This window comes from Meleagris gallopavo, chromosome 1, assembly GCF_905368555.1.
Source record: "Meleagris gallopavo chromosome 1, MGAL_WU_HG_1.1, whole genome shotgun sequence".
In the NCBI taxonomy this organism is placed as follows: domain Eukaryota; kingdom Metazoa; phylum Chordata; class Aves; order Galliformes; family Phasianidae; genus Meleagris; species Meleagris gallopavo.
In genome coordinates, this window is record NC_139404.1 from 64,870,829 (window position 1) to 64,894,907 (window position 24,079).

Here is a 24,079-nt window from a genome sequence, read left to right on the forward strand (position 1 = left end):
GGTTGATAACTGCAGGACAAGGGGAAACGGTTTTAAGTTGAGGGAGGGGAGATTTAGGTTGGATGTCGGGTAATTCTTTACCAAGAGAGTGGTGAGGTGCTGGAACAGGCTGCCCAGAGAGGTTGAGGATGCCCTGTCCCTAGAGGTGTTCAAGGCCAGATTGGATGGGGCCCTGGGCAGCCTGGTCTAGTACTGAATGTGGAGGTTGGTGGCCCTGCCTGTGGCAGGGGGTTGGAGATTCATGATTCTTGAGGTCCCTTCCAGCCCTGTGATTCTGTGATTTTGTTTTAATTAGTGCTTGTCAAGGCCCTTCTTTCTCAACTGTATCTTCCCCAAATGTAATCAAAGACATTGAGCAGAAAAATAAAGCATTGTTTCAAATGGCAGAAACTAGCCCAAAACACTCCTTTTGCACTAAAAGCATGCTATAGTAACGCTCTTGAGTCTGGAAAATACCCATGTCCGTATGAGCAGCTATGTGAGTTAGATAGAGCCAGCCATTATGGAAGCTGAGTTTACAAAGACTATAAAGTAAAGACCTACAAGTAACATCTGACTGTTTTGCATCCAGCTGGTGTTTTTATCCTTTAGCTAAAAATGACTCAGGTGGTGCTGCTGCTGCTAGAGTGAACAGCTGAATGTGGGAGGGAGAAGAGGCTTCTAACCCATGGTGATCAGATATAAGAAAGGTGAGTGTGGGTCAAAGACACTGCTGTAGAGAGCAGGGTGTAAAACCTACAGCCAGGTCTCTGATGGTGGGAATTAGTAGTTCCTGGGTACAAGAGAGTAATACAGTAACTTGTGTAGTATGCAGCAAAACAGCTGTTAATTTGTTTGAATTCAGCCCTGGTAGCAGTGACCTACTTGTAAGAATACAGCTAGCAGGGGAAGGCTTGGGTGTGAACCTCTTATTTCTGTTCTGCTTTATCTAGTCTGTTTTAAGTTTTCTCCATTTAGTGGTAGCTAATTAATTTATAACCTAATTAAATTTGGCCTTTTTTTTTTTTTTTTTTAATTTGGTCATCTTTAGGGATCTCACTAAGGAAAGACCGTAAATACGTAGTTCAAAGCTTTGCCTGATGAAGAATCCCATCGGGTTTTCTGCTGCCTCATTCAGGGGAGACCCAACCTACAGGGTTTGCTGCTGGTTAGTATTCAGGCAGTGGTACAACCCTCTCCCTACCTCAAATAAGATATGGGAAAGTAAGGAGCTGGTGGAGGCCAGGAGCTCCAAGCCTGCTGAGCCGAGCAATGCTCCTGTTCCTGCCCTGAGCATGAAGAACAGCCCTGTAGTAAGCTGTTTAACTCTGGCTGCACTCATAGATGGGTCATTTTTGAGGGGTAAAACTGAAGAATTGTAGCCCCACTTTTATTTTTTTTCCTCCTCCTTTTTGGGATGTGATCATTGCATATAATGCAACTATAAAACTAACTATAATATTCAGATGGATTGGTAATTATGAAAGAATAACCAAATCATCTGCAACGCAGCTGGGCATAGGAGGGAGGGCCTGGCTAACGTCTTAGAAAATGAAAAGGGGATTTTGAAGAAACATTTCCTATTAATTTGTGCTGCCAGTTGGTCTTGGAATTCCTGTGGATATTACTGGGAGTCAGTCATCTAATTACAAAGGGTCTTCAGTGACCTGTTTGATTCTTTTACACAATGATGGTTAGATTCACAAGTTTCAAGAGTGTTATTTTTAGTTCTACCTCCCTGGAAACTTATTACTGTCCATCCATACTTTTTGTAGGGACTGTTTTACATTAAATATAGAGATTTATGCAAGTCTTATTGTTGGGCTTGGTGTTATTTATTTATTCGTAATGTAAATTCAAGGTTAGAATTGACTGCAGGCACTAAAGTGATGATTCTTACAATTTCTTACAATAACAATCTATGCAAAAAATCTCATTTCTTTCTGCTTTTGAAAAATCTTGGCCTTCAGATTTTATTGTGATGTCCTTACTTGGTCATCCAATCAATAGACTGACATATATTCGTTTTATTTCTCTTGCTATAGGTTAATTTTGACCTCTGGAATTCAGCAGAAAAATAAAGCACAAAATAATATTGCGTGAGATAAAATAAACTCTTGCAGCATAAGTTGAAAAGCCGAAACTGAAGGGCAAAGGTGGCAGGAAAGGAGGCACAGTACATAATTTCTGATGGAAAAATTCACAACAACTCTCAGTAAATGCATTCAAATCCATTTCAAGCAACTAATAGTTACTTATTTTGATTGGGAGGGGAGGGGGAAGATTAGCAGTGGCAGGAGCTATGACTTTAAAATTAAAACAGTAAAATAGTCTGCTTAGGAAGGAGCGTCACTGCTGTGATGCAAGCCTTGCATCTTCGTTGCTTTGTACTACGTTTGTATCAATATAGCAGACTGTATTTGTAGGCTGTAGAAATTTAACAAAGCAACAGCTACCACCTTCTTGAAGGATATTAAGTTTTGTTTATTCTTTTTTTTTTTTTTCTTCTGGAAAGTAGATGCAGCTCTTTAGCATATTTCCTGTCTAGTCTCTGGAAATAATGCTCTAGGTCTTAGGCTAATACCTTGCTGAGAGGAATCACCTGCCTTTGCTTAGTCCACAAACAGGACTAGTTAGGTATGCGAACTAGCTTGTGTTAGAGCTCATTTGGGCACCACAGGATTTAGAGCTGTAGCCATTCAGAGAGCATTAGCATTTTGAAAGGTTTAACCGACAAAAGCACGCTTGTGGCTCAGGGAATACAGATGCTGAGAAAATGTTTAAATTCATGTAATGATTTGAATCTTCAGGACCACTTGATTCACCCTTGCAACCTTGTCTCCAGACAGTGCCACAGGCTTAACTCACCTGCCAAGAAGTGTGAGCATTCCTTCGAGTCTCTGTAAAATGCATCTGTGTGCAACTTCGATAGCTTTTACAAGGCATAAAATTACTGTTCAGAGCAACTCCCTTCAGCTACTTTTAAGTCAAGTGAAGTAAGAGTAAATATTTCTCAGCAGGTTGGCATTCCAAATGCCACTTCTCTTTCTGTCTTTGGAGTCCCTTTATATTTTTGTATGCATTTATTTCATGCAGGCTCAAGCTGAGACATTTAGGGGTCAAGGGAAAGTGAGTGTGGAAAAATCACAGAATGCTCTTGATAAATATTCACCAATATGGTAAATTCCATGAAGGCATGGTTTGTATTCTTCCTAAGGAAATGTGAATATAGTGAGAGAGAAAGGTATATGAGGAATTTCGTTATGATAAATGAGAAAAAATTAGATTTATCTTGAGATTTTGTTGGTATTTAGTAAATACAACTTCAATTAAACGTGTCTATTACTGTTTTCTAAGGTGATAAATATTGATTTTTCTGAGAAAGAAACTACATGTTGGCATGATGAACATTGCGCTAACACTGATTTTTATTGCTAATGTAATTAGCCATGTTGTATTGGCCTTACAGGCAGTTGTGTCTCTAGAGCAGAGCACCTGCCTCATTGCTCAGGAGCAGGGCTTGGCTCACCAAAGCATGCCAGTAGATGATGGAGAGGCCTCCGCTGTGCTATGTTGCTCCAGACTTCCAAAGGGGAACCTAATACTGTGAATTCTTGCCCCGACCAGAATAGAAACAGCCTTGATCTAAATGGCATGTAGGTTTTGCCGTGCTGCATGGGACATTGCTGTACCAGCTAGTACTGAAGCCTCAGGACTGCTATGATGAGTCCATGTCTCAAGTACTTGTGTATGGTTATATGTCTGCTTCAGCAGCAAGCTTGGGTTTAAGCTTGCTCTATCTTCTATATATTTCTATTCTATTTACACCTTCTTCAAAGAATCACAGAATGGCTTGTGTTGGAAAGGACATTAAAGATCACCTAGTTCCACCATCCCCTACCAGGGTTGCCAATCACTAGATCAGGCTGCCTGGAGCCCCATCCAACCTGGTCTTGAACACCTCCAGGGATGGGGCATCTACAGCTTCTCTGGACAGCCTGTGTCAGTGCCTCCCTGCCCTCTGAGTAAAGATTTTCTTCCTCAGATCTGAATTAAATTTGCCATCTTTTAGCTTAAAACCATTTCTTATTGTCCTATCACTATCACGCCATGTATAATGTTGGTTCCACCTCCCGCTTATAAGCTGTAAGAACTTGTAAGAGACTGGAAGACTTCTCTAAACCCAGCTCCCTCAGACTTTCTTCATAGGAGAGGTGCTCCAGCCCTCTGATCATCTTTGTGGCCCTCTGCTGGACTTGCTCCAACAGCTCCACATCCTTCTTGCGCAGGGAGCCCAGTCCTGGACGAAGTACTCCAGATGGGGTTTTACATGGGCAGAGTACAGAGGGACAGTCATCTCCTTCACTCTTCTGGCCCCTTTTCATTTGATGCACCCTTCTTTTGATGCATTTCCTTCTTCTGATGTTCGCAACTTCCACGTGTCTGAAAAATATTGACTAGTTGTATTTTCCACATTCATGGAACAGATTTTCATGGTAGCTAGTCTCAGTTCTCCCAGTTCCAACACATGTATTGGTGCATTGGTCTGCTGCGTTGATCTGGATCAGATCTGTCTCAAAATGAGCAAAGCTTGCTCCTTCTCTGTTCTAACGGTGATGGTTCACAGCCTTGGAAGAATATGACTAACTCAAAGTTTAAGTCTTTTTCAGTCCAATCTGCTTTCCTATAATGCAGATAGGATGTTCTGTTGTGAGTTTGTTAGCTAGACCATATCTTATTTGAAAATGGGGGGAAAAAATGGGCAGTCTCAGTGCTGAGTCCTTCTTTCTAGGCAAAGGATCAAATGCAAGGTCTGTAGATAGAGCATAGGTAAGTTAACTCTTCAGACAACCTTAGAGATCTCAGGTTTCTCTGTGTCTCCAGCAAACACCGTCTCATCTGGAATCAGGATGATCAGTGTTCTGAAAGATGGATTTGTTGTTCTTTGTTCAAAAGATGTACTGGATTTGCCTCTTTCCCCCATCTTAAAAGGAATCTTTTTTTATCTCACTATGCATGCTCTGTTCTTATTATTCACATTTCAGATTCTGCTTACTTCCTTACAGTTCCTTAAATTTGTTTTTATTTTTTCTAAAGTCATGTTATCACCTTGTTTTAACTGATTAGAGCAGAAAAGGGCTGGATGAATAATTCATTATGTATGATTTAATCAAAGAATTTACGTGTTCTTTTGTTTCATAAAACGTCTGCAAATATATCAAAGCTTTATTTCAGCTGTTTGTTTTTTGCAAAATTATTTTGCCAAATAATTGCAATAAATATTTCTTTGTGTTGAAACTGTAGCATTCTTTTTGCAAGAATTTGACGTGGGTACCTATCACTATTGCAGTGTCAATACAGACAAGGGGGAGTTTTAATAGGTTGTTTAATTCCTGCCTCTCCCTTCACTTGAAGATCCCAAGGATAGGTATGTTTTGGAAAGAGGTAGGGAGCCAGATTGCTTCTTTTCTAATCCAATATTTGAAAATTTAGGGAGATGATCCCCTATTAGTTACACTTCAAATTCTAATTTTTAGTTCTTTTAGCTTAAATGAAGATATTGTACATTTATCTTCCATTTTTACCTTTCTAAATTCTGATGCTTATCTTTCTGGGGTCCAGGTTATTAGGCATGCACTTCATATGTATATGGAGCAGAACAGATAGATAGCTTTTATCTAAGAAAAGAGTATTGCTAATTTTTCTTCATGAATGTCTTGCATTTCATCTAAAAAAGTTAGAGAAGGAGACGGCATTTATTATTTGCAAAATTTCAGCCACTCTTTGAAACCCACAGACAAGTACTGCAGCTGGTAGAAGCAGACATAAGATGGCAAAAGAGTATTTGGTGGAGGAAAAATTCAGTAGCCTTGTGCAAGAAAGGTCTGGAATCTGGGGGCAGTGGATGGGCTTTCAGCACTTCTTTTGGTGTAAATGGCTAAACTGATAATGAAGCATTGGTATCTGGCGGTGCCTGTTATCTGGGCACCAAAGCATCTTTGGCAACAATTACCACCTGCAGATTTAGAGACTTACAGGTACATGTGTGTGTATACATCATTTTTCTTTTTTCTTTTGTGCTATATATGCATGAATGTGTGTGCTTATTTTTAATTTTGATAACCATTCCAACAGAGACTGAGGAAAGATTTACCCTCTTAAAATAATGGCAGAGATAGCAAATCAGATGGTGGTGGGGGGAGGAACAGCCTTGAGGAGACTGTTTATGAAGGCTTTCATTCCATCGTGTACCTTGGACATAGCTCAAGTGAGGGAGAATCTGCTATGCCAAATCTAAACTTGGCCCTGGAAGAGGCAGATAAGGACCTGTGCCTAGTGAGAGCCATGGGAAGAATCATATTTGGAGACAGGCACAGCTGATTGAATCAAAGATAGTGATAACCTGTGGATCAGACTATGCATCTTTTTGACAAGCATCAGCTGTTCGTTCCCAGCCTCTGGGTGACTCCTTTATACCAGATGCAGTATTTCAAAAAAACAATTGCTAGTGATGTGGATTAGAGAGAAAAAAATGTAAATTGGAAGCAACCCAAGTTCCAACTGTGCAAGGGTGTCCCATGGGTCAGATGAGAGAGACTGTTTCCCAGGAATCACAGGCCAGATGACATTTGCAGAAAATGTGGAGGCAAAGGCTATTAGAAATGGAATTGTCTGAATAGGGGGAGGCCACATAAGAGGAATTAAAATTTGCTAATGCAGTAAGGTCACAATTAGCAACAATTAGAATCCCCAGGGTGGGGAGCTACCTCTAAAGCGGTGCCAGTGTGTGTCTGTAGTCACTGACCACAGACAAAGGATCCAACATTAGTGATCCCTGGAAAACAGCAAGAGTGGAAGACATATGCTTTGACTGCAGGAGTTAAATAGGTGGCTACTGCCCATCAGCTACTGCATGCAGTGGAAGTCCAGCTGCTTATCCGAACAAGGCTGCTGCCTAGCTACATGCTGTTTCAAGTTGGATGAAGAAAAAATAAAAGCAAATGTGATACTACTTACTGAGGTGCAGTTAGTGGAAAAATCGTACATCTAGAGAAGAATTTCAAAGCCTCTCCCAAAAGAGAGAGAGGGTCAAGAGCTTTGAGAATGACTGGCCAGAAGCTTCTACCAATCACAGCTAACAGAAATATATAAGCAGTTGCTCATGTATTTTTTTTCACTGACAAGATGTTTGTAAGACTGCTCAAAAGAGGGAGTGTTCAGAGAGACAGTTTCACATCCTGCTCCTCAGGAGCAGTGTGTAACATGGAATGACTGGGTGTCAACATGAACTTGTGGTGGGTTTTGCAGTCTGAGATATGCTTTGTGCTTCTACATCTATTACTACCAGCAACATCTGTTTAATAAGCTCAGAGAAAGCCTGAGTATATTTTTGGACCCCCTAGAATATATTCAGTGTCTGTGGAGTGCAGCAAGATTTGTTTTTTCTCCCACACTCTGTCTCCTACACAAATGGATAGCCATCTACCTCTGACTTCCCCTCCAAGATGACTTCTTTCCACATGAGTTAGTGCATAGGCAGAAGCAAGAGACTCCTACACAGCCATCTGCAAAGATGTGTGATAGTGCTGAGCTTTGGATCTGAGACCCAACTCAAGGGCCCATTTCTAGAAAGGTGAGGGACACGTTAACACATGAAACGAAGCTAACTAGTTCCAGGCTACTAGGGAAAAGATGGAGAACCTGATGTCATGCAGAAAGAACATATAATTACAATATGAATAATAATATTTAGAATATTTGTGGGACATTATAGCTAGTCACTGAAAAACAAGACCTCATCATGTTGTGGCACATTGAGAAGGGAGGATGAGGAGCACTGGGCCTACCTGAGAAGCGGTCCTAGAGATCTGCAGGAGTGGATCTATACACACTAGCAGGTTCCTCCAGCTTGTAGTTTTGAACTCAGCTGTACAGAAGGCGTTGCTGATATGTTCTCAGGATGACATAGTTTTCCATTAATTTACCAGTGCTGAAGACATGAACAACATCCTATCAATCAAAAGCTACCTTTGAATGGTGCCCTATGCAAATGACTCACAGGGAAACTGGGGTGGGCTGTAACTGTCTGGGTATGGAGGGGCTGCAGTAGTGTCTAACTTTCACATTGGAGAATTTTTACAAGTTTTTATGCCATGGAAGGAGAGGCTGGGAAAGAAGAAAATTAAGGCCTATGTTTACTAGAACAGAACTAGTAAAACAATTCAAATCAAGTGGTCATTTACTGCCTGGGCAAAAAAAGTAAAATGTATTTTATGCTTCAATCTTCCCCAAAATGTGCATGTTTATCACTGAGGAAAATCAGGCCTGAGAATTCCAGCCCAATGAACACAGCAGCCTAGCAAACTAGCAAACAAGCTGGGAGTAGGATTTCACTATTGGTATTATGATGTTTATTATAAATTCCTGTGGGGATCTTCATGTGAATCAACCTCAACCACAAACTCTATTAACCCCAACCAAGCACAATTCCTACAGCACCAGGATAGATGTAAGTCCTCTGTTGCTAGATCCCCTAAACTCGCAAATCCTTTCCTTCAGTGTTTAGTTTGGAAGGACAATAAACAAGATGCAAGATAACAAAGACTCAAAGTGATACAGGAAGATTAATAGACTGCTTTTTTTCTCATCATATTAGAGAGAATATCTATGACCCCTTTCAAAGACAGTAAAAAGAGAAGAGGAAATGCTAGTTTTAATGTAACTCAGCCAACTGATGGGAGTCATTGCTCTGGGATACCTATCAGCCCTGAATTTTAATAGATTTTGAGAAAGAGAAGTGAGTATATTTGAAGGGATGGGAAGATTAAAAGATTTAAAACAGAACCACAGAGTGTTGCACTCAGCGTTGTGAAGATGAAATCTAAGCACAAATTGATAGATCAGGCAGATGTTTCTCTTTGGGGTAAATCTTCTTCTAATTGTCCACAAGGGTTTCCTTGCCCTTTCCTTTGAAGTTTTAAAGTATGACTGCTGTCAGAGATGGCAGAAGAGGTATTACTGTCAGCTCACCAGGCAGTTATGAAGCTAAAACCCAGCAGAATGGCTTAAGACAGCTTGTGATGCAAGCATCAGAAAACAAAAGTTCACAGCCATGAAGGCTGAGTAATTGTAAGCATTTAAAGAGCAAGGTAACCTAGTTTCATCCAAAGAGTCTACTTTAGTTTCCATTAGAAGCTTTAGGTCTTTTCTTCTTCATCAGAGCTTATTGTCAGTTTGCACATCCGTCTGCCATCTACACAGGACTTAAACTGTCAGTTTGAATCAAGTGGACTCACTTTGGCCTGGGAGATGAGTACTTGCTGTTTGGAGGAAGAATTTTCAAGCTATCTTACCCTGATTCAGAATACTTCAAGGCAGTGAGAAGTATACCACTCTTAAAGAGGAGGGATTAGTAAGGACAAGGTAGAGACACTCCTGGAGTGTCAAGTGCTTCATGGCTGGACTATGATAGGATAAATGAATAAAATTACAGACTTCCATTATGTCTGGAAAAATGTATGTGTATATATATACAGGCATGTATATGTCCCTCTTTATATGTATGCATGTATGAGTGAACTGAACTGAAGACAAGATGTGCAGATGCTATGCCACATAACGCTGTGAAATACTGAGTTCAGAGCCAAGTGCTGCAGACTCTTTTGTTTCATTTTTTCTCTTAGCATAGGAATAGTTGATCTGAAACCTGCAAGCAGTTTTATGTCCATAAGAGTATTAAGCAAGAAGTTTTGATATGAAATCATTATCTTCCCTCTTCTAAATCCAAATACTAATTGCAACCTTGCTGTGAGCCTACAATATTAAGGCTATCATAGCCATGGCAACCAAAAGCAACATTAAATGGAATACATATCCACTGCACAATATTGTTTTGTTGTTTTTGGGCAGTGGGCAAGCCTTTCCATTCAGCAGCCATGATAAATAGGTCAAAAGAACTTTCAGTTCTTCAAACCTTTGAGCTATTTTGCCACATATGCTCTGCTATCATATTATTTTGTGTATCTGTATAATTAATTTCAATGCAGGATGGTTTGTTAGTCCACAGATACAGATAAAAACGCAAATTAAAATTTCAGCATGGATTTTACAATAGCCCATTTACGTTTCAAGATTAAACTCATAATAAAAACTTTTGTGTAGTTATAATTGGACTGATTTTACTTAAAACCAAGAGATAAAAATCTAGATAAATAGCCTCAAAAAGATATTGTGTTTAAGAAAAGAGCGCTTCAAATGAGCTGCTTAAAGTCACCTTCTGTGCTTTGCATGATAATTGTAATGCAAAATAACAAACAGAGCAGGGCACCAAGCACAACACTTCAAGGATGATATTCTGCCATTTATATAAAGATAATTAGGCACTTAAAAACAATCAATACCAGTTTAAGCCCCCCTCTCGCTCAAAAAAATGAAAGAAAAACGTGGGGTGTGCAAGGTAAGCTTATTGAAATAAGTCTCCATTTGCACGATACTCCCAAGGGTATACATCCATAATGATCTGTCTGGCTCCAAAGCATATGAGTACACACTGAAATTAATTGCTGGGGACACGGCAGAACACAATAGTTCTGTAGGCCATGAGTGATATTTCAGATGTGGATATATTTTACCTGTTCCTGGGTATATATGAAGGTTAGTTTTACCTGGAAAAAATGCAGCTGTGCCCCAACTGTCACACAGCATAGAGGAAATCTTATATTAGTTAAATAACTTATTGCTTGAATTGCTTATTCCAGTTTTAAGAAGCAAGCGTGAGAGAGAAAGCTGTATCAACACAAGTGTCTTTATGCAGGTACAATTGAATCCATGCTAATGAGATTTTTCTACCAGAAAAGAAACCTCTAAAACATTGTACCTTAATTCAACACTATTCTGTCAGCTTTTCTATAATGTAATATTTAAGTATGTTTATAAATGGTTAAGAAAGGGCTAATATAATCAAATATCATTAGCAGGGGCAGAAACTACTGGGAGGTGTTAAGAGATTGGCTTATAGCAATAGTCCTGTTGGAAGCAGTAATTATCTAGCACATGATTGCTAAAATACTTTTTTAGCAAATTATTTATAAGCATGTTTTTCATCTAGATTACAGCAAAAGTTGTTCAGAAGAGAGCTTTGCATCAGTATGAAATGTTAACAATACAAAGCTCTGAAGAATAATTTTCATTAAGTCTTGAAGTTTTGCTATTAATGGTAGAAATGTGTATTAACTGGTAGTTTGTGTATGAAACAAGACAAATAATGAGTCCATTTAATATGAAGCAATCTATGAGTTTCCTTCCATTGTGTTTAAGAGTAATGAGACTGGAGATATGGTTTGACTGTACAGTCTTGAGGAAAAAGGCAGGACCTGGCCTGAAAATCAGCTGGGAACCTGCTGTTTTGTGGAGAATCTCCCTGTAGCTTTTCCACTTGGCAGGACTCCCAACCATCTCCTCTCCTGCTGCTCAAGTTGCAGAGGGCAGCAGTGGTGCCAGCTGGTTGCTACTGCTTAGCCTTGCTCATAGTGCTGTGTGCTGAACCCAGTGCCGTCGAGGTGCATGTTAGTCCTGTCTGAATGCCTCCCAATAAGCACCTGAAGTTGCAACTCTTCCCCAGATGGGGCATACTATGAACTGCTGTAGTGTCTGTGCCACAGGCAGCTCAAGCGGCTACTCTTTCTTGGCTACAAGGTCACTTCAGGCGTCCATTTCCCACTTGTAGAGAAGAAATACTATTCACCAATGCATCAGTAAACATTGTAAGGATGAAGGCACTGAGGATACTCTTGCAGTTACGTCAGAAGTTCCAGTCACAATCTTTGAAAAGACTATTTGTTGTTAGTGAGATAATGTAAATCAGAAACCTCTACAATGCTCTGAGTACTCTGACACATTAGTGAAGAGCTTAGATGGAAGTGAAATTGTATCTCTGCACTTTGCACACGTTCCTTAGATGGGAAGGAATACTTGTCTCCTCAGGTCAGCCTGATTGGCAATTCTTTTTTGATTTCTGTGATGTGCTGTAAAGCTGAACAAGGAATTGTAGACTTGAGAGTTATTAGTTGGTCTGAAAAGATAGATAATCTCATCTCGCAAGCTGCATCTACTGTTATCCCTGGACTACTACGCTACAATTACACCATAGTTAATACTCAGTAATCAGCTTGTTTAGTGAGAAGGCATAGCATTTTAATTTACTCCATTAGGGCTCAGTGTACTGCTCAGCTGAGTTACTGTAAGTTTTCCGTTTACCCTGGGCATACTCAGAATCTTAGCAGGAGATTCATGAAGATGCTCGCTGTACTTCTGTTAGATTCCAGATTTTGCTCATCCAGATTTTCCCATCAACATTGACCCTTGACTTTGTGTCATTGCTGTAGGAGCAAGAGTAAAGGTAACCCTCATAACTTAAAATATCCTTAAACTGTTTTGAAAAAACATGGAAAAATTAAGAAGCTGATTGCACTTCCAATAGCAATCCTGTCAGTAATTTTTGAAGAGATAAGTTCCTAGAATTCTAAAGGCACAGATTACCCTAAGTGATGGAAAGAAACTTCAAAGGATCAATAATTAAAATCAGTAATATATACTGTCTATGTACAGAATTTAAAATTCTGAGCTCAATTCAAGAGTTTATTTTCTTCATATAGTACCTAAAACATATTCAAATACATCGATATCAGTATTGTAAAATACATTGCCAGTTGCAATATACTCAATGACATTAGTTTTTTTCTTCTCTTTTTAATAAATTTTAATTAGAGAGAAGTGCAATCCCTGCTACTGCTTGCGAGGGGGTGGCTTCTTGCAGGGCTGCTGTGGGTCTGGGTCACTGCCAGCCCTCCTCTTACGGGGCCGCCGGGCCCCCGCAGGCAAGTGTCCAGGAGCGGTGGGGCTGCTGCCCTGGGCAGAGGAGCCTGATGCTGCCGCCTGCTCTGTCTCCTCATGGGGCTCCTCCCGTTCCATGGGGATGTGTGCAGCTGGGGTGTGACTGAGATCCCCATGGATGACAGCCTCTGGTGTGCTGGGCTGCTCCACTCTATTGGCACTTTCAGTGTTGCTGTTGGATCCCAGCATTGACGTAACAGCCCCTTGTGGGGATGCTGTAGAACCAGGGGTGGCCATAGAGCTGTCCTGCCCCCTGGCTGCTGGGCCCTCCTGCTGCCCTCTGGACATGTGGACGCCCTGGAGGCCCCGCTGCCCGTGGGCCTCCTCGCCCCACTGGCTCACAATGGCATCCACAAGGCCCTGGATGAGCGTCTCTGCTCTGTCCCCCAGGGCAGGCCGCAGCAGCTGGATCAGGGCCTCGCTGTCCAGCCCAATGTGACACAGGGCGTTCAGGATGAAGCTCTCCGTTGTCATTGCCTCCCGCCACTGTGTCCCAAAGATGTTACGTAGCTCCTGGCGCAGCCACGGCAGCACAGGGTCAAGCATCTCTTGGTGCTGCCTGAACAGGGCTGCCCAGACCTCCATCAGGAGACCGCCCACAATAGGCCTCTCCTCTGCCTCCACAGCCTCCTGCTCCTCTGGGAGGAGCAGAAAGGGTGGAGGAGACGGTGCATGGCTCTGGGTGCTGTACATACGAGCAGTGCCTGCCTGGAAGCAGGCAGGAACTGGTGGTGCTGGGGGACAGATGATGAAATCCAGTTCATTGTCCTCGTCCCACTCAGCAACCTTAACGACTGTCATTATTCTCCTGCAGAGCGGGCAGGTCTCCTTCTGCTTGGCCCACCGCAGGATGCAGCCGAGGCAGAATTTGTGACGGCACGGTACTGCGTAGGCAACATCCTTTCGCACGTCACGGCAGATGGGACACGTCCACGCCTCCTCTGCTGCCATGGTCTTCACGCCGTGGCCTGATGGGGAGTGAAGATGAATCGCTCTCCCTCACCGTGCCTCAGCAGTGAAAGTTGTGCACTGCAAGAGGGAGAAAGGCCACCATAGTCATTCCTTGTCCCAGAAAAAAATGTCCTGCTCCCTCAGCAGGAAACTCTCCAGACCCCACACCTGTGCTGTCCCATGCCCCATTCCTTCACAGGGTCAGACTGCACCCCTGGCCCTGGCAGCTCCCTCATCCCAGAGCTCACCCCATGGCCACCCTGGGGGACGTGTCCCCACCCAGCTCACCTGTGCTGCTGCACGTGCACCCCGTGGGGCCCTGGCTATGTTCCAGGGGAACACAAGTGATGGCTGTAGGGATGGGCACTGAGAGCAGCTGCCAGCAGTCCCCAAAGCACAGCCCAACACACAAGCAAAATTCTCGCTCCACCTCCAAGCCGCACACACTCGCTCGGCAGGAGTCCAGGCACGAGAGTGACCGGGCCAGGCCCTGCCAGCGCCCAAAACTCAGTGGCATCACAGCCTGTTGCTCAGTGATGTCACCGCAGTCTTTGTGCCACCACAGCACTCCCCCCACCAGCACCTCCCCATTCGTCTTCTCCTGAGTACAACTGTTTCTTGGAGTCTCCAAGGACTTAGCTGTGTCTTCCAGAGGCCTGTCATGTATCGTCCTACCTCCCTTTGTTGTGTCCAAAATACCACTTCTTCCCCTTCCCCTCTCCCCCCCCCACTTTTTTTTAAGCATATATGTAAGGTCCTCAAATTCATATTAACGTGTTTTTCAGATGTTGCCTCTTTTTCTTTCCTTAATTTGCTCTACCTTTTCTTCCTGCCCTCCTTTTATTGGACTATTCATTTGATACTGATGCACAGATCTTATTTTTTCCCTGATTAAATTAGCTCTGGTCTTGAGGTTATGTTTCTTCTGATTCTGCATCAGCAGAAATTTTTCACTAATATGTTACGTGGAAACATTGTTCCTCTTTATACAAGTTTTTGTTTTCTTGCTTTGGGAATGTTTGGGAAATACTTTCCTCATTTCCTGTTCTGCAAGCATCACCCTTGTGTTGCTGGGTTTTGTTGTTTTTTTTTTAACCTTTCCCTCTGTCAGTTTGGGAATATCTTTCTTCCAAGGATGAGTAGTTTTCACTGGTAATCACTCTTCTTTTATCTCTCAAGGGAAGCAGAGGGGTTGGAACTAGATGGTCTTTAAAGGTCCTTTCCAACCACACCATTCTGTGATTAATTCTGTGATTGTCTTCTTTGATGACCATCCCTGTTGAAGTCTAGCTTCCGTGTCTGCAGGCTGAGTGCTGCATGTGGGACGATATGCCATTGTACCATCCCAGGAGACATGCTGGCAAAGAAATGTGTCTCAATCACAATACCATTCCATTCTCCTCTCTTGGTCCAGAGAAAACATAATAAAGGTGCAGTTTACTTCCCCCTGCCTGTCTATGGTTCCCTTGGCAAGTGTGGTGTGAGCAAATTCCTCTTCGTCTCCATTCATGTGCAAAGGCACAAAAGAAAAGAACAATATCTGCATTTTCCACTGTAACTCACACAATATGTTGGTAGGCAATGTGGCTAGACGGGGATTTGGGGAATTGTTCTCCTGCACAGGACTGAATGACAAACTCTTCTTGCAAAAGCAGTCTGCTGGTGTCATTATACTGAGCTGTCAGTGACATACCTGGAGCTGCCTGAGGATGAAAAGCACTTGATAACCAAAATGTGTGCCCTTCAAAAGGAATTAGGAACCATTCGAGCAACAGTGTAAATTCAACAGTGCTGCCGATAAGCTTTTCATGATTTCACTGTGTGTTATATATGCAGAAGAATGGAGGATTAACCTCTCCTTAGTGTTTTGCAATTTAGATAACAGAAAACAGCCCTTCTTTAACCATCTGTAACCTCTTTCTTTCTTCCCATTCTCCACAAGCTCTCTAAGATGTTTCACTGTGGAAACATCTACCTTGGGTGTATCACAGGAAATTTCACCTGCAGAACTGACTTCAATCCTCTAGCTTACCTTAATATTCTTTATTTTTTTCCTTTGATATTCCAATCTTTATCCTTATTCTATTATTAATACTAATTTTGTGGAGCATTTTTTCATAATTAACCTTTCGTATGAAAATGGGAACAAGGAAAGACATGAGAATGTGTCAGCCTTTCATCATCTACTGTCCTTCATTAAATAAACTCTTCTTTTCATGGCTTTCTACTTTTGTAGTCATATATATTAAAAGTAGTGAGAAATAAATGATATTCTTCTTTCTCTAGAAGTTAGTCACTTAAAAGTTGAATTATAGTATTCATTGTGGAGACGAGTTTTAGATTTTTTTTTTTTACTTTCAATAAATCTAATTTTCAGAACGGATCGTCGCCTGTACTCGGGGAGCTTTAAGAAGCTCATCTTTAATATAGCTTTGAATAAGAAAGGTCTGAAAGCAGAATAGGTTCCCTTGAACTGTCAGCACTGAGTTGTTTGAAATAGAGATTAGACTAGAGACAAAATAGTTTTGGTGTCCTGTTGGCTATTTATTTAGAGATTGAATTCTCCCTTTCTCCTGAGTATGGAGGTTCAGAGCTGGAGCCATCAGGTCTGTTAGGAGTAAGGGAGTAAATCTGCCTTTGTTTCATTCATCGTGAGCAATGGGAAGATAATTCCTTATTGCTAGAATTGTTAGCTGTAGGTAGAAGGGAAGACTATGTAAAGAGAGTAGTGAAAAAGAAGATTTGGATATATATTCATGTTTCAGAGTAAATTCAATGATATTAGGAATAAATTACCAGCTAAAGATACACTTGATTGATTTTGTCTGAATTTGTTTTATAATATTTTCACATAATTTCATTTATTCTTTCCTTTAACATCCATTAGAGGAAAAAAGAAAAAAAAATTACAGCATATGAGAAGAACATGGGGAAGTTTTTAATATAATGTTAATAATAGTTGGTATTTAATTGAGATCCTATCTTTAATCTTTTCTTCTTTTCCCCTACCAGTGTTTCATCTCTATTCTTATTATCTTGTTTTCAGTACAGAATTATCACCCACTGGTTTTCAATTACAGTGATGCCCATATTGATTTTCCCCTTGATTTTAACTCGAAGCTGAAAAATTACTCACTTAAGCCAATAAACGTAGATGATGTGGTTAGACTTGAGTTCCTTTTATAAAATAATAAATGAATAAAGAAGAAGAATGATAAGCTTAGAATGATTCTGAGTTACAACAAACTGGTATGGAAATTCGTTTAAATCATTTGAACTCAAAACAGTGTTATAAATTTATGTTTATCTTCGTGGTACGCTAAGTGATCCCTAAGGACACGAAACCTATGTCTATAATTCTAAGTTACATTTGTCTGCTAGTACTTGGGCACTGAGAGCACCTGGCAGATAATGGATTCTGCCTGTGCTTCAAGTGAAGCTTCCAAAAACAGGGTGTCTCTATGCAAAGTGCCTACTGGGAATGGTCCCTGGTCCATGTTAGCTCCCAGAATGCAGCCAGGAATTGTCTGGTTGAATGCCAGCTGGCATGGGCTGAAATCACCACTCTTTTAGTTTAATAGCAGAGATGATCACATTCCCGGGCTTGGGAAAGTTCCCAGGCACTGCTAAATTTACTAACACAGATGTAGCCAGAGAACATTGTCCCATCTAGAAATTACATCTCTTCTCCAAATGCTTGTGTGCTTACCTATTTTTTAACACACCAATAGTCCTATGATGCAGTGATAACAAACTACAAGCTTACAAACAAGGTTTGATCTTAAATATAGGCATGCATCAAGAGTTGTCATGGTATTGTTTTGGTGGCTGTGGCAAGTACATTCCAAATGAATTCAGAAGCTGAACAGAAGGGGTAAAAACAGGGGTAAAAGTTATTAATTTCACACACACAATCAAAAATACAGATTGAAAAGGGGAAGTTTCTAAACTAGAAAAATAGAGATCTTTCATAATCTTAATATTGGATATAACAACTAATTTCAAATACTTTCGGCAGCATGGTTTGTAGTGGAACCCACTCAGATGCACACACCAAAGAACTGATAGGTATGAGTGTAGGTGGGATTTCTCCACAGGAGATGAAAAAGACAATATGACTCAACTGGAGGAAGATGTTGAATATCTTTAGAAGAAAATCACCTTAATTAACTGCAGCCACGGCGATCTGGGGTTGACAATCCCAGCTGCATCCAATTCATGCATGGTTTGCACTGCCTTTGTGCATGTATTCTTTGTGTTGCCGATGCTTGTATTTCCAGATATAATCTCTCCTTTTTCTTGAGGGTGTTCATTGTTTTGCTCATTTGTTACTATGAATTTAATAAATCCAAGACTGTCAATCAGTAATGATGGTTACAAATATGTGGGTCAAGATTTTCTGGCATGTTCTTGTCGTCCTGGAAAAACTAGAGCGCCCTCACCAAAGAGGCCTTTATTGAAGAGCAGATCCCTGATGAAAGTTTTGGTGCCATCATGCTGCTAGGCGTCTGTTCTGCCCGAGTCTCTAGCTGAGTTGCACTTCTCACAGGGGCTTTCCCAGCTTCATACAGACAGTCTTGCTTTTTCATGGATCCAGGTGTATTTGCCCCATTTCAACATCCATCTCTCATGCTTAAAATTAAATATTTGCTTTAACATATGCAAAGTTTCCCTAGATTTGGCAGTGCACAGGGTTCTTTTTATACACATAATTTCTCTACTTCTCATGCATTGTAGCAGCTTTCTCCTCTTTGGAAACATTCCAGAAAGCACCTGTATGCACTTGCTGATTTGTGAAATGCCAGGATGGTAGGTTGTAATTTGCCAGTTCATTTCTTCTCTGAGAGTAAATTAATTGAATTGATAGCAGTATAATTTATGATTTTATACAGGCAACGTATATCTCCTGTGGTACTATTTTAGCATTAGGATGGGGTAAATGAGTCATAACTAATTATGGAGCAATTACTGTCTAGGTAGAGATAGGAAATGAAGGCTTCTCTTTCCATTCTTTCTGGGAGACCTACCTCATGAGCAAGGTACCTCAAACTGTTGCCAGTCTCCCCTGTGTGTGTTTGTTTGTTTTGTACTTAGTGTAGCTCAGTGTTAGGGCTGGAGTCTTCATAGGGTTTGAGAAGTAGCGGAAGACAATTTTCATGAAGTAACTCACGATTACATGACAATGTCTTGCAGCCTTTTGTGATGGAGCAGGCATGCTGGTGAAGGGTTCAGGCTTGTTGGCCACTTCTGCATATCATCCATATTTTCGTTTTTCTTCCTCCTCTGACAATTTCTTACCTGGAATTTATTTTTCCTTTTTAGGGTTACACCAGGAAGTCTGTGACTCTATCTGAACATGCACAAAGGCTCTCCTCTCGCCCCCACCCGCCTCATACTAAAACATTTATTTAGACTATGGTACCCTCTATACCATCAGAAGCCTGTTGTCGTTTCCTGTGAAACACCTCAGGTGCCAAACACAACCGCAGTGCAGCCTGAGGAAATGGTGTCTCCCACTGGGGATGCTGAGCATACATAAAAGAGTGCTGTGTTTTTCCAAGGCACCTGCCAGAACCTCACTGACATTTTCAGCACAGGAAAATATTTGGCATTGGACAACTGTTCAGAAGCTTTTCCTCTTATAGGTAGTAGAGAATGTTCCCTTCTTTAAATATATTTATATAATTCTTTTGGGACTACCCCTACCTGAAAGATTTCATTTTTTCACAGCTGTGAAAGCCAGGGAGTTTACCTTCTAAGTTCCTATTTGTTCTCTTGCTCCTCGCAGTGAACATATCCAGTTCTTTTTAACCTGTCTTTCCAACAACTTGTGCTGCAGGATGTTTGTTTTTGCTCTGTCTTCCAAGAAGTCACCTCAGAAGTGTAACATCGCCTCTATTTATCAGACATATATTCTTCTAAGTGCACCTTGCAGCATGCGTATTCTTTCTCTTCCATCTTTATCAGTCGTAAAATGCATGGAGATAGGATCATTCCTGCCAATCCCCAGCTATTTCAATTTTCCATCTTTTCTGCCAGTCGGCAGTTCAAGGTCATGATGTTCAACTGGCTCACTTTCTTGTATTTAGTGTAAATTACCAAACTTCCAATTTGCTTTGAAATTTTAGTGAAGGGTAAGCTGATGGTTTAACTCCTGCTTATACAAAGAATTCCTGAAAGCTAGGTGGCCCTGTGTTTGTCACCTTTGAGTCCCACTCAGTTTGCTGACATTAGTAAAAATACAATCCAGTGCAGTTGCAAATGCCAGGAAGTATCTTAATTTGTAGTCATGTCTTTCTGTCTTGGTCTGTGGTTTGTTTGTTTGTTTGTTTGTTTCGTATTTTGTATTTTGTATTTTCCATTAAGTCTACTGAATAGGTAACATAAATTTCATCCACAGGGTCTTATAAATGATGGCCACATATTTTGTACACCTTGCTATTAACCCTTTCTCTTCACACTGCAACGTATGGTTGTTCTGTTAAGGTTTTCTATACTTCAAGGATTTCCAACAGTCTCTCTTAAGCGGAGTTCTTAATCTATCATCTCACACCTACCCTTCAGCCCTACATCATTCATAGATTGATCTGTCCCTACTCCTGTTTTATACCTTGTTCTAAGACACGTGTAGATAAAATTAGAATGCAATATTCAAATGCCTCTAATGCAGTTTTGTTTTTTTTTCAGAACCAGTCATTGTCAGAAATAAAGTAGTCTTGGTATCTATATATATTTATATAATGCACTTTGTTTGTAAATCCAACAGATACTGTACATGGAGAGATTGATATAGGCTGCTATCACCTTTCATTTTTCTGGACAGTTTCAACAAACAAGGGTTGTCTATCTGGCTCTTAAGCAGTTGACCAGAGTCCAAGATTTGCTTTCCTTCACTGCTGAATACTCATTGATTATAAGTCTTTGTGTAGTACGAAGGACAATGTATTTCAGCAAATACATTATGGTGGGTTTCAAATGGAAAGGAGATACTACCATAGTCATGAATTGTGTTGTCAGGACATGCTCCTTCATCTTATCTCACTCTATACAAAAATACAGATAGAATATAATTAGCTACTTCTGTGGGAAAATAAGGGCCACGTTCTAGAGCGATGAAGTGCTAAGCAGACGTACATAAAAAGTGTTAGACCATTCTTAAGTACTACGGACTAGGGAAAAAAACAGTACAGAAAAGTAAGTTTTAGTCATAACAGTTTCTTCAGTACTCAGGTTCACTAATTCTGTGACCTAACATGCTTTCTGCACTCAAGAAATAGCTATACCTCTAGTTTGATAAAATTGTACAAGATAACATAAAATTGAACTGCACCGTTTGTCTACTATTCATCAAAATGGGACTTAGAGTGTCAGCAAGTGGTGAGCTGTACAATGCAAACGGCCATTACCAGTTTCAATCTATTGTCCTAAAGGAAGGAACAAATAACGAGATCACGATGTGTGTTTTTCAAGGGTTGGGGCATTTGTCTAGGAAGTACAAATTGGAAATCAAGTTTGAAGTGAAACTGAAACAACCATCAGACAACAAGAAATTTCCATTTAAAGAGAGAGCTGGAAAATGAACGCATAAAGGGGTTATTTATAAGGAAGTTTCCTCCCCATAGACTGGATTACTAATAGTCTGTGGTTTAAATAAATGCAGAAACCAGTTATAAATATTAATATGTTGCTCCACAAAGTTTTAAACTTTTAGAACTCTGTTTTACAAACTGGCCTTTTCTTTTGAGGGGGAAAAAAGTTTTTCCTTTAAAACAGGGCGAGGGGAAACCAAGAATTACTGAACAAAGGTTTCTTTTAATATATTCACTACAGATTCCTGGCAGGTAAAACTCGTTTAAAGGAAACACATTTTTTTCATGATCTTCTGAATTCCCATCTGTACTCAGACAGTTGTATTTACACTGTTACATTCTTCAGGAGCAAAAATTCTCTGATGTGAAACTCTAAAGGAGTTGTGCATGAATGTTGTTGAAAAATGTCTATATGCAGAATATTTCTTGAAAATTACAGTGGCATTCACCATGATAGCCTCATGTAATCAGACTCCCAGGGTACCATATGTACTGATCTAATAAGTTGTTGCAGCTCTAGCTAAGGAGACAGGGCTCTTTTCATGAAGTTATAACGGCTCAGAAGGTCCTCAGTTTTTTTCCTGATATGTCAAACTCATGGTAGCTAAGATAACTGTGTTAAAGATTTTTGTGCCTGGGAAATTTATATTTAAGTAAACCATTCCAAAGCAAGCAAGGAGGGGAACTGAGAGCAAGAGAGATATCCAGTTTGCAATTAATAGGAATGATTCGAAGTTGCCTAAATGGCTTGGAAAAAAAAACCCAAACCCTAACTCCCAGCTATCAACTTGCTGGCACTTCAAATGCCTCAAAGTGCAATTTTGGATTTGACAGATTTAAACTCTTGGTCTTCTTCACAAACCTTTTCTGTCCATGATTTTTGCCATGGAGTTTGCCTCACACTTAGGTACTGACTTCAATGCTGCAGTAGGGGTTCTCTCTTCAGAATCTCCGATCACTTCACAGGCTGACAAATCTAGGTCGTCTTTGGAATCCAAAGTCCAAAGTAATAAGCTGTCAGATATCAGTAAAAGCACAGTAAACATTCATTATATCACTAACATCAGCAGTGTTACATCAAAGCAATCCACTTACAGCAGTTAATTTTGCAGTATTTTCCGCAAGACGGTAGAAATGCACTTCAGGAACAAAAAACATATGTAGCAATTCTCCAGCATTGTTTTTGACTTTTTGGATGGCACCATATGCAGGTTGTCAAGATTTCAAACTTGTCATATTGTCACTGTCTTTGTGTTGCAACTTCTGAAATACCAGAAAGTTATCATTGCTTCTTGTACCCACAGAGCATCAGACAGTGACTTCATGATTCAAGTTGTCAGCATATGCTCTTATGTCAGCATATGTTCTTAAAGTAACCTTAGAAAATTAACAAATCTAAAGGTTTTCTTTGTAGCAGATAATCAATTTATAGCAGTGTGGGGAATCCCTGGACTTCCAACACATTTGTATCTATAAGTGAATGAGGAGTGGAAATGTGTGCATGACAATTTCAGTAGCGGAGAGTGCATAGAGAAGGATGCATCAAAATACTTGAAAATATGAAGCCTGGCGCATTTCAAAGCAAACACAGGAACTATACTGGTGCTGGATGTTTATGCAAAGCTTTCTATGTAGACATACAGAAGCAGTGCAGTATAAGGGTTCACAACAACAAGCTTAGGAAGTTTCTGCAATTAAGTCCCAGCCAGTCAATGACAGAAAGCCGTGATACGCAGACTGCCTTCCTTCTCTGAGTTGTGTTAGGTATTTGCTTGTTTATAAGGACTGACAAGAAACCGTGTGGTGTCTGTCTCCTGTTTGGGTGGCTCGGAAACAGATTCCTCGCATGCAATACCAGCCACTCTCAATTGCCTGGTATGGAATTCCAGAAGCTGTAATTACAGATAATGTAACTCAATTTTCCTGTCAGGAATCTGCTATTTGTAGTACCAGCAGAACCAGAGTGTGTCACATCCCTGCTCCATTCCAGCCAAAGCAGAAGCAATTGTCAGGGTTGCCAAGCATCCTTGCACAAGAGGGATGAAAGAAGAATATTTTGTATGTTATCTGGTGATCAGCATGCCTAAAGGATTACCTTGTGCCACCCCATGTGTTGATACTGCAGTGCACACATTCTGCAACTTGGTAGAGGTAAAAAAGCAGCTCATCTGTTGTGATGTAATCTGTAAAATAAGATAATAAAACCAAAAATAAATAGCCCACTCAGAATGAAAAGATCTACTCTTCTTTGTATGTTGTGCCCCACACATTGGTGTGTTCTTCTTCCTAGAGTAAGAAGTTTTATTTGAGTAAAGAGGTATAGTTAGTCAGGGCTTCAGAATCAAAGCTACACGCAGATTCTAAATGAAAGCTGTTACATTCCAGGGTGTTGCATTTGTTCTAATTCATGCATTTAGCAAACTAGGCCTCTGGCTCTTCCCTCCCCTTACAGTTAAATATTGCCTTGGTACCATTAGGGCCCATAAGAAATGACACAGTACAAAATTCTGGGGAGATGCTGAACTCTTGTTGCCTGGGACTAAACACTGAAGCTCAGAAGTAAAATGTCATCATTAAAAGAAGTGGAAATAACAATTGGACTTCTGTTTAAAAGCAAACATCCAGATGCCTGCTGTCAGGGAATAACAGCTATCGAAGCTTTTTTCACT

The 24,079-nt window shown here is 40.6% G+C and overlaps 1 protein-coding gene across 1 annotated transcript; it reads right to left on the reverse strand.

The window, feature by feature from the left end:
* Positions 1-12,762: 12,762 nt before the first annotated feature.
* On the reverse strand, positions 12,763-13,821 carry LOC109365580 (E3 ubiquitin-protein ligase Topors-like). The gene has a single exon (XM_019612398.2). The coding sequence runs from the start codon at positions 13,819-13,821 to the stop codon at positions 12,763-12,765; it is 1,059 nt and encodes a 352-aa protein (XP_019467943.1).
* Positions 13,822-24,079: the final 10,258 nt, after the last annotated feature.

Excerpts from the sequence above, each read along its gene's own strand:
- LOC109365580 (XM_019612398.2), bottom strand. The coding sequence starts at position 13,821 with ATGGCAGCAGAGGAGGCGTGGACGTGTCCCATCTGCCGTGACGTGCGA.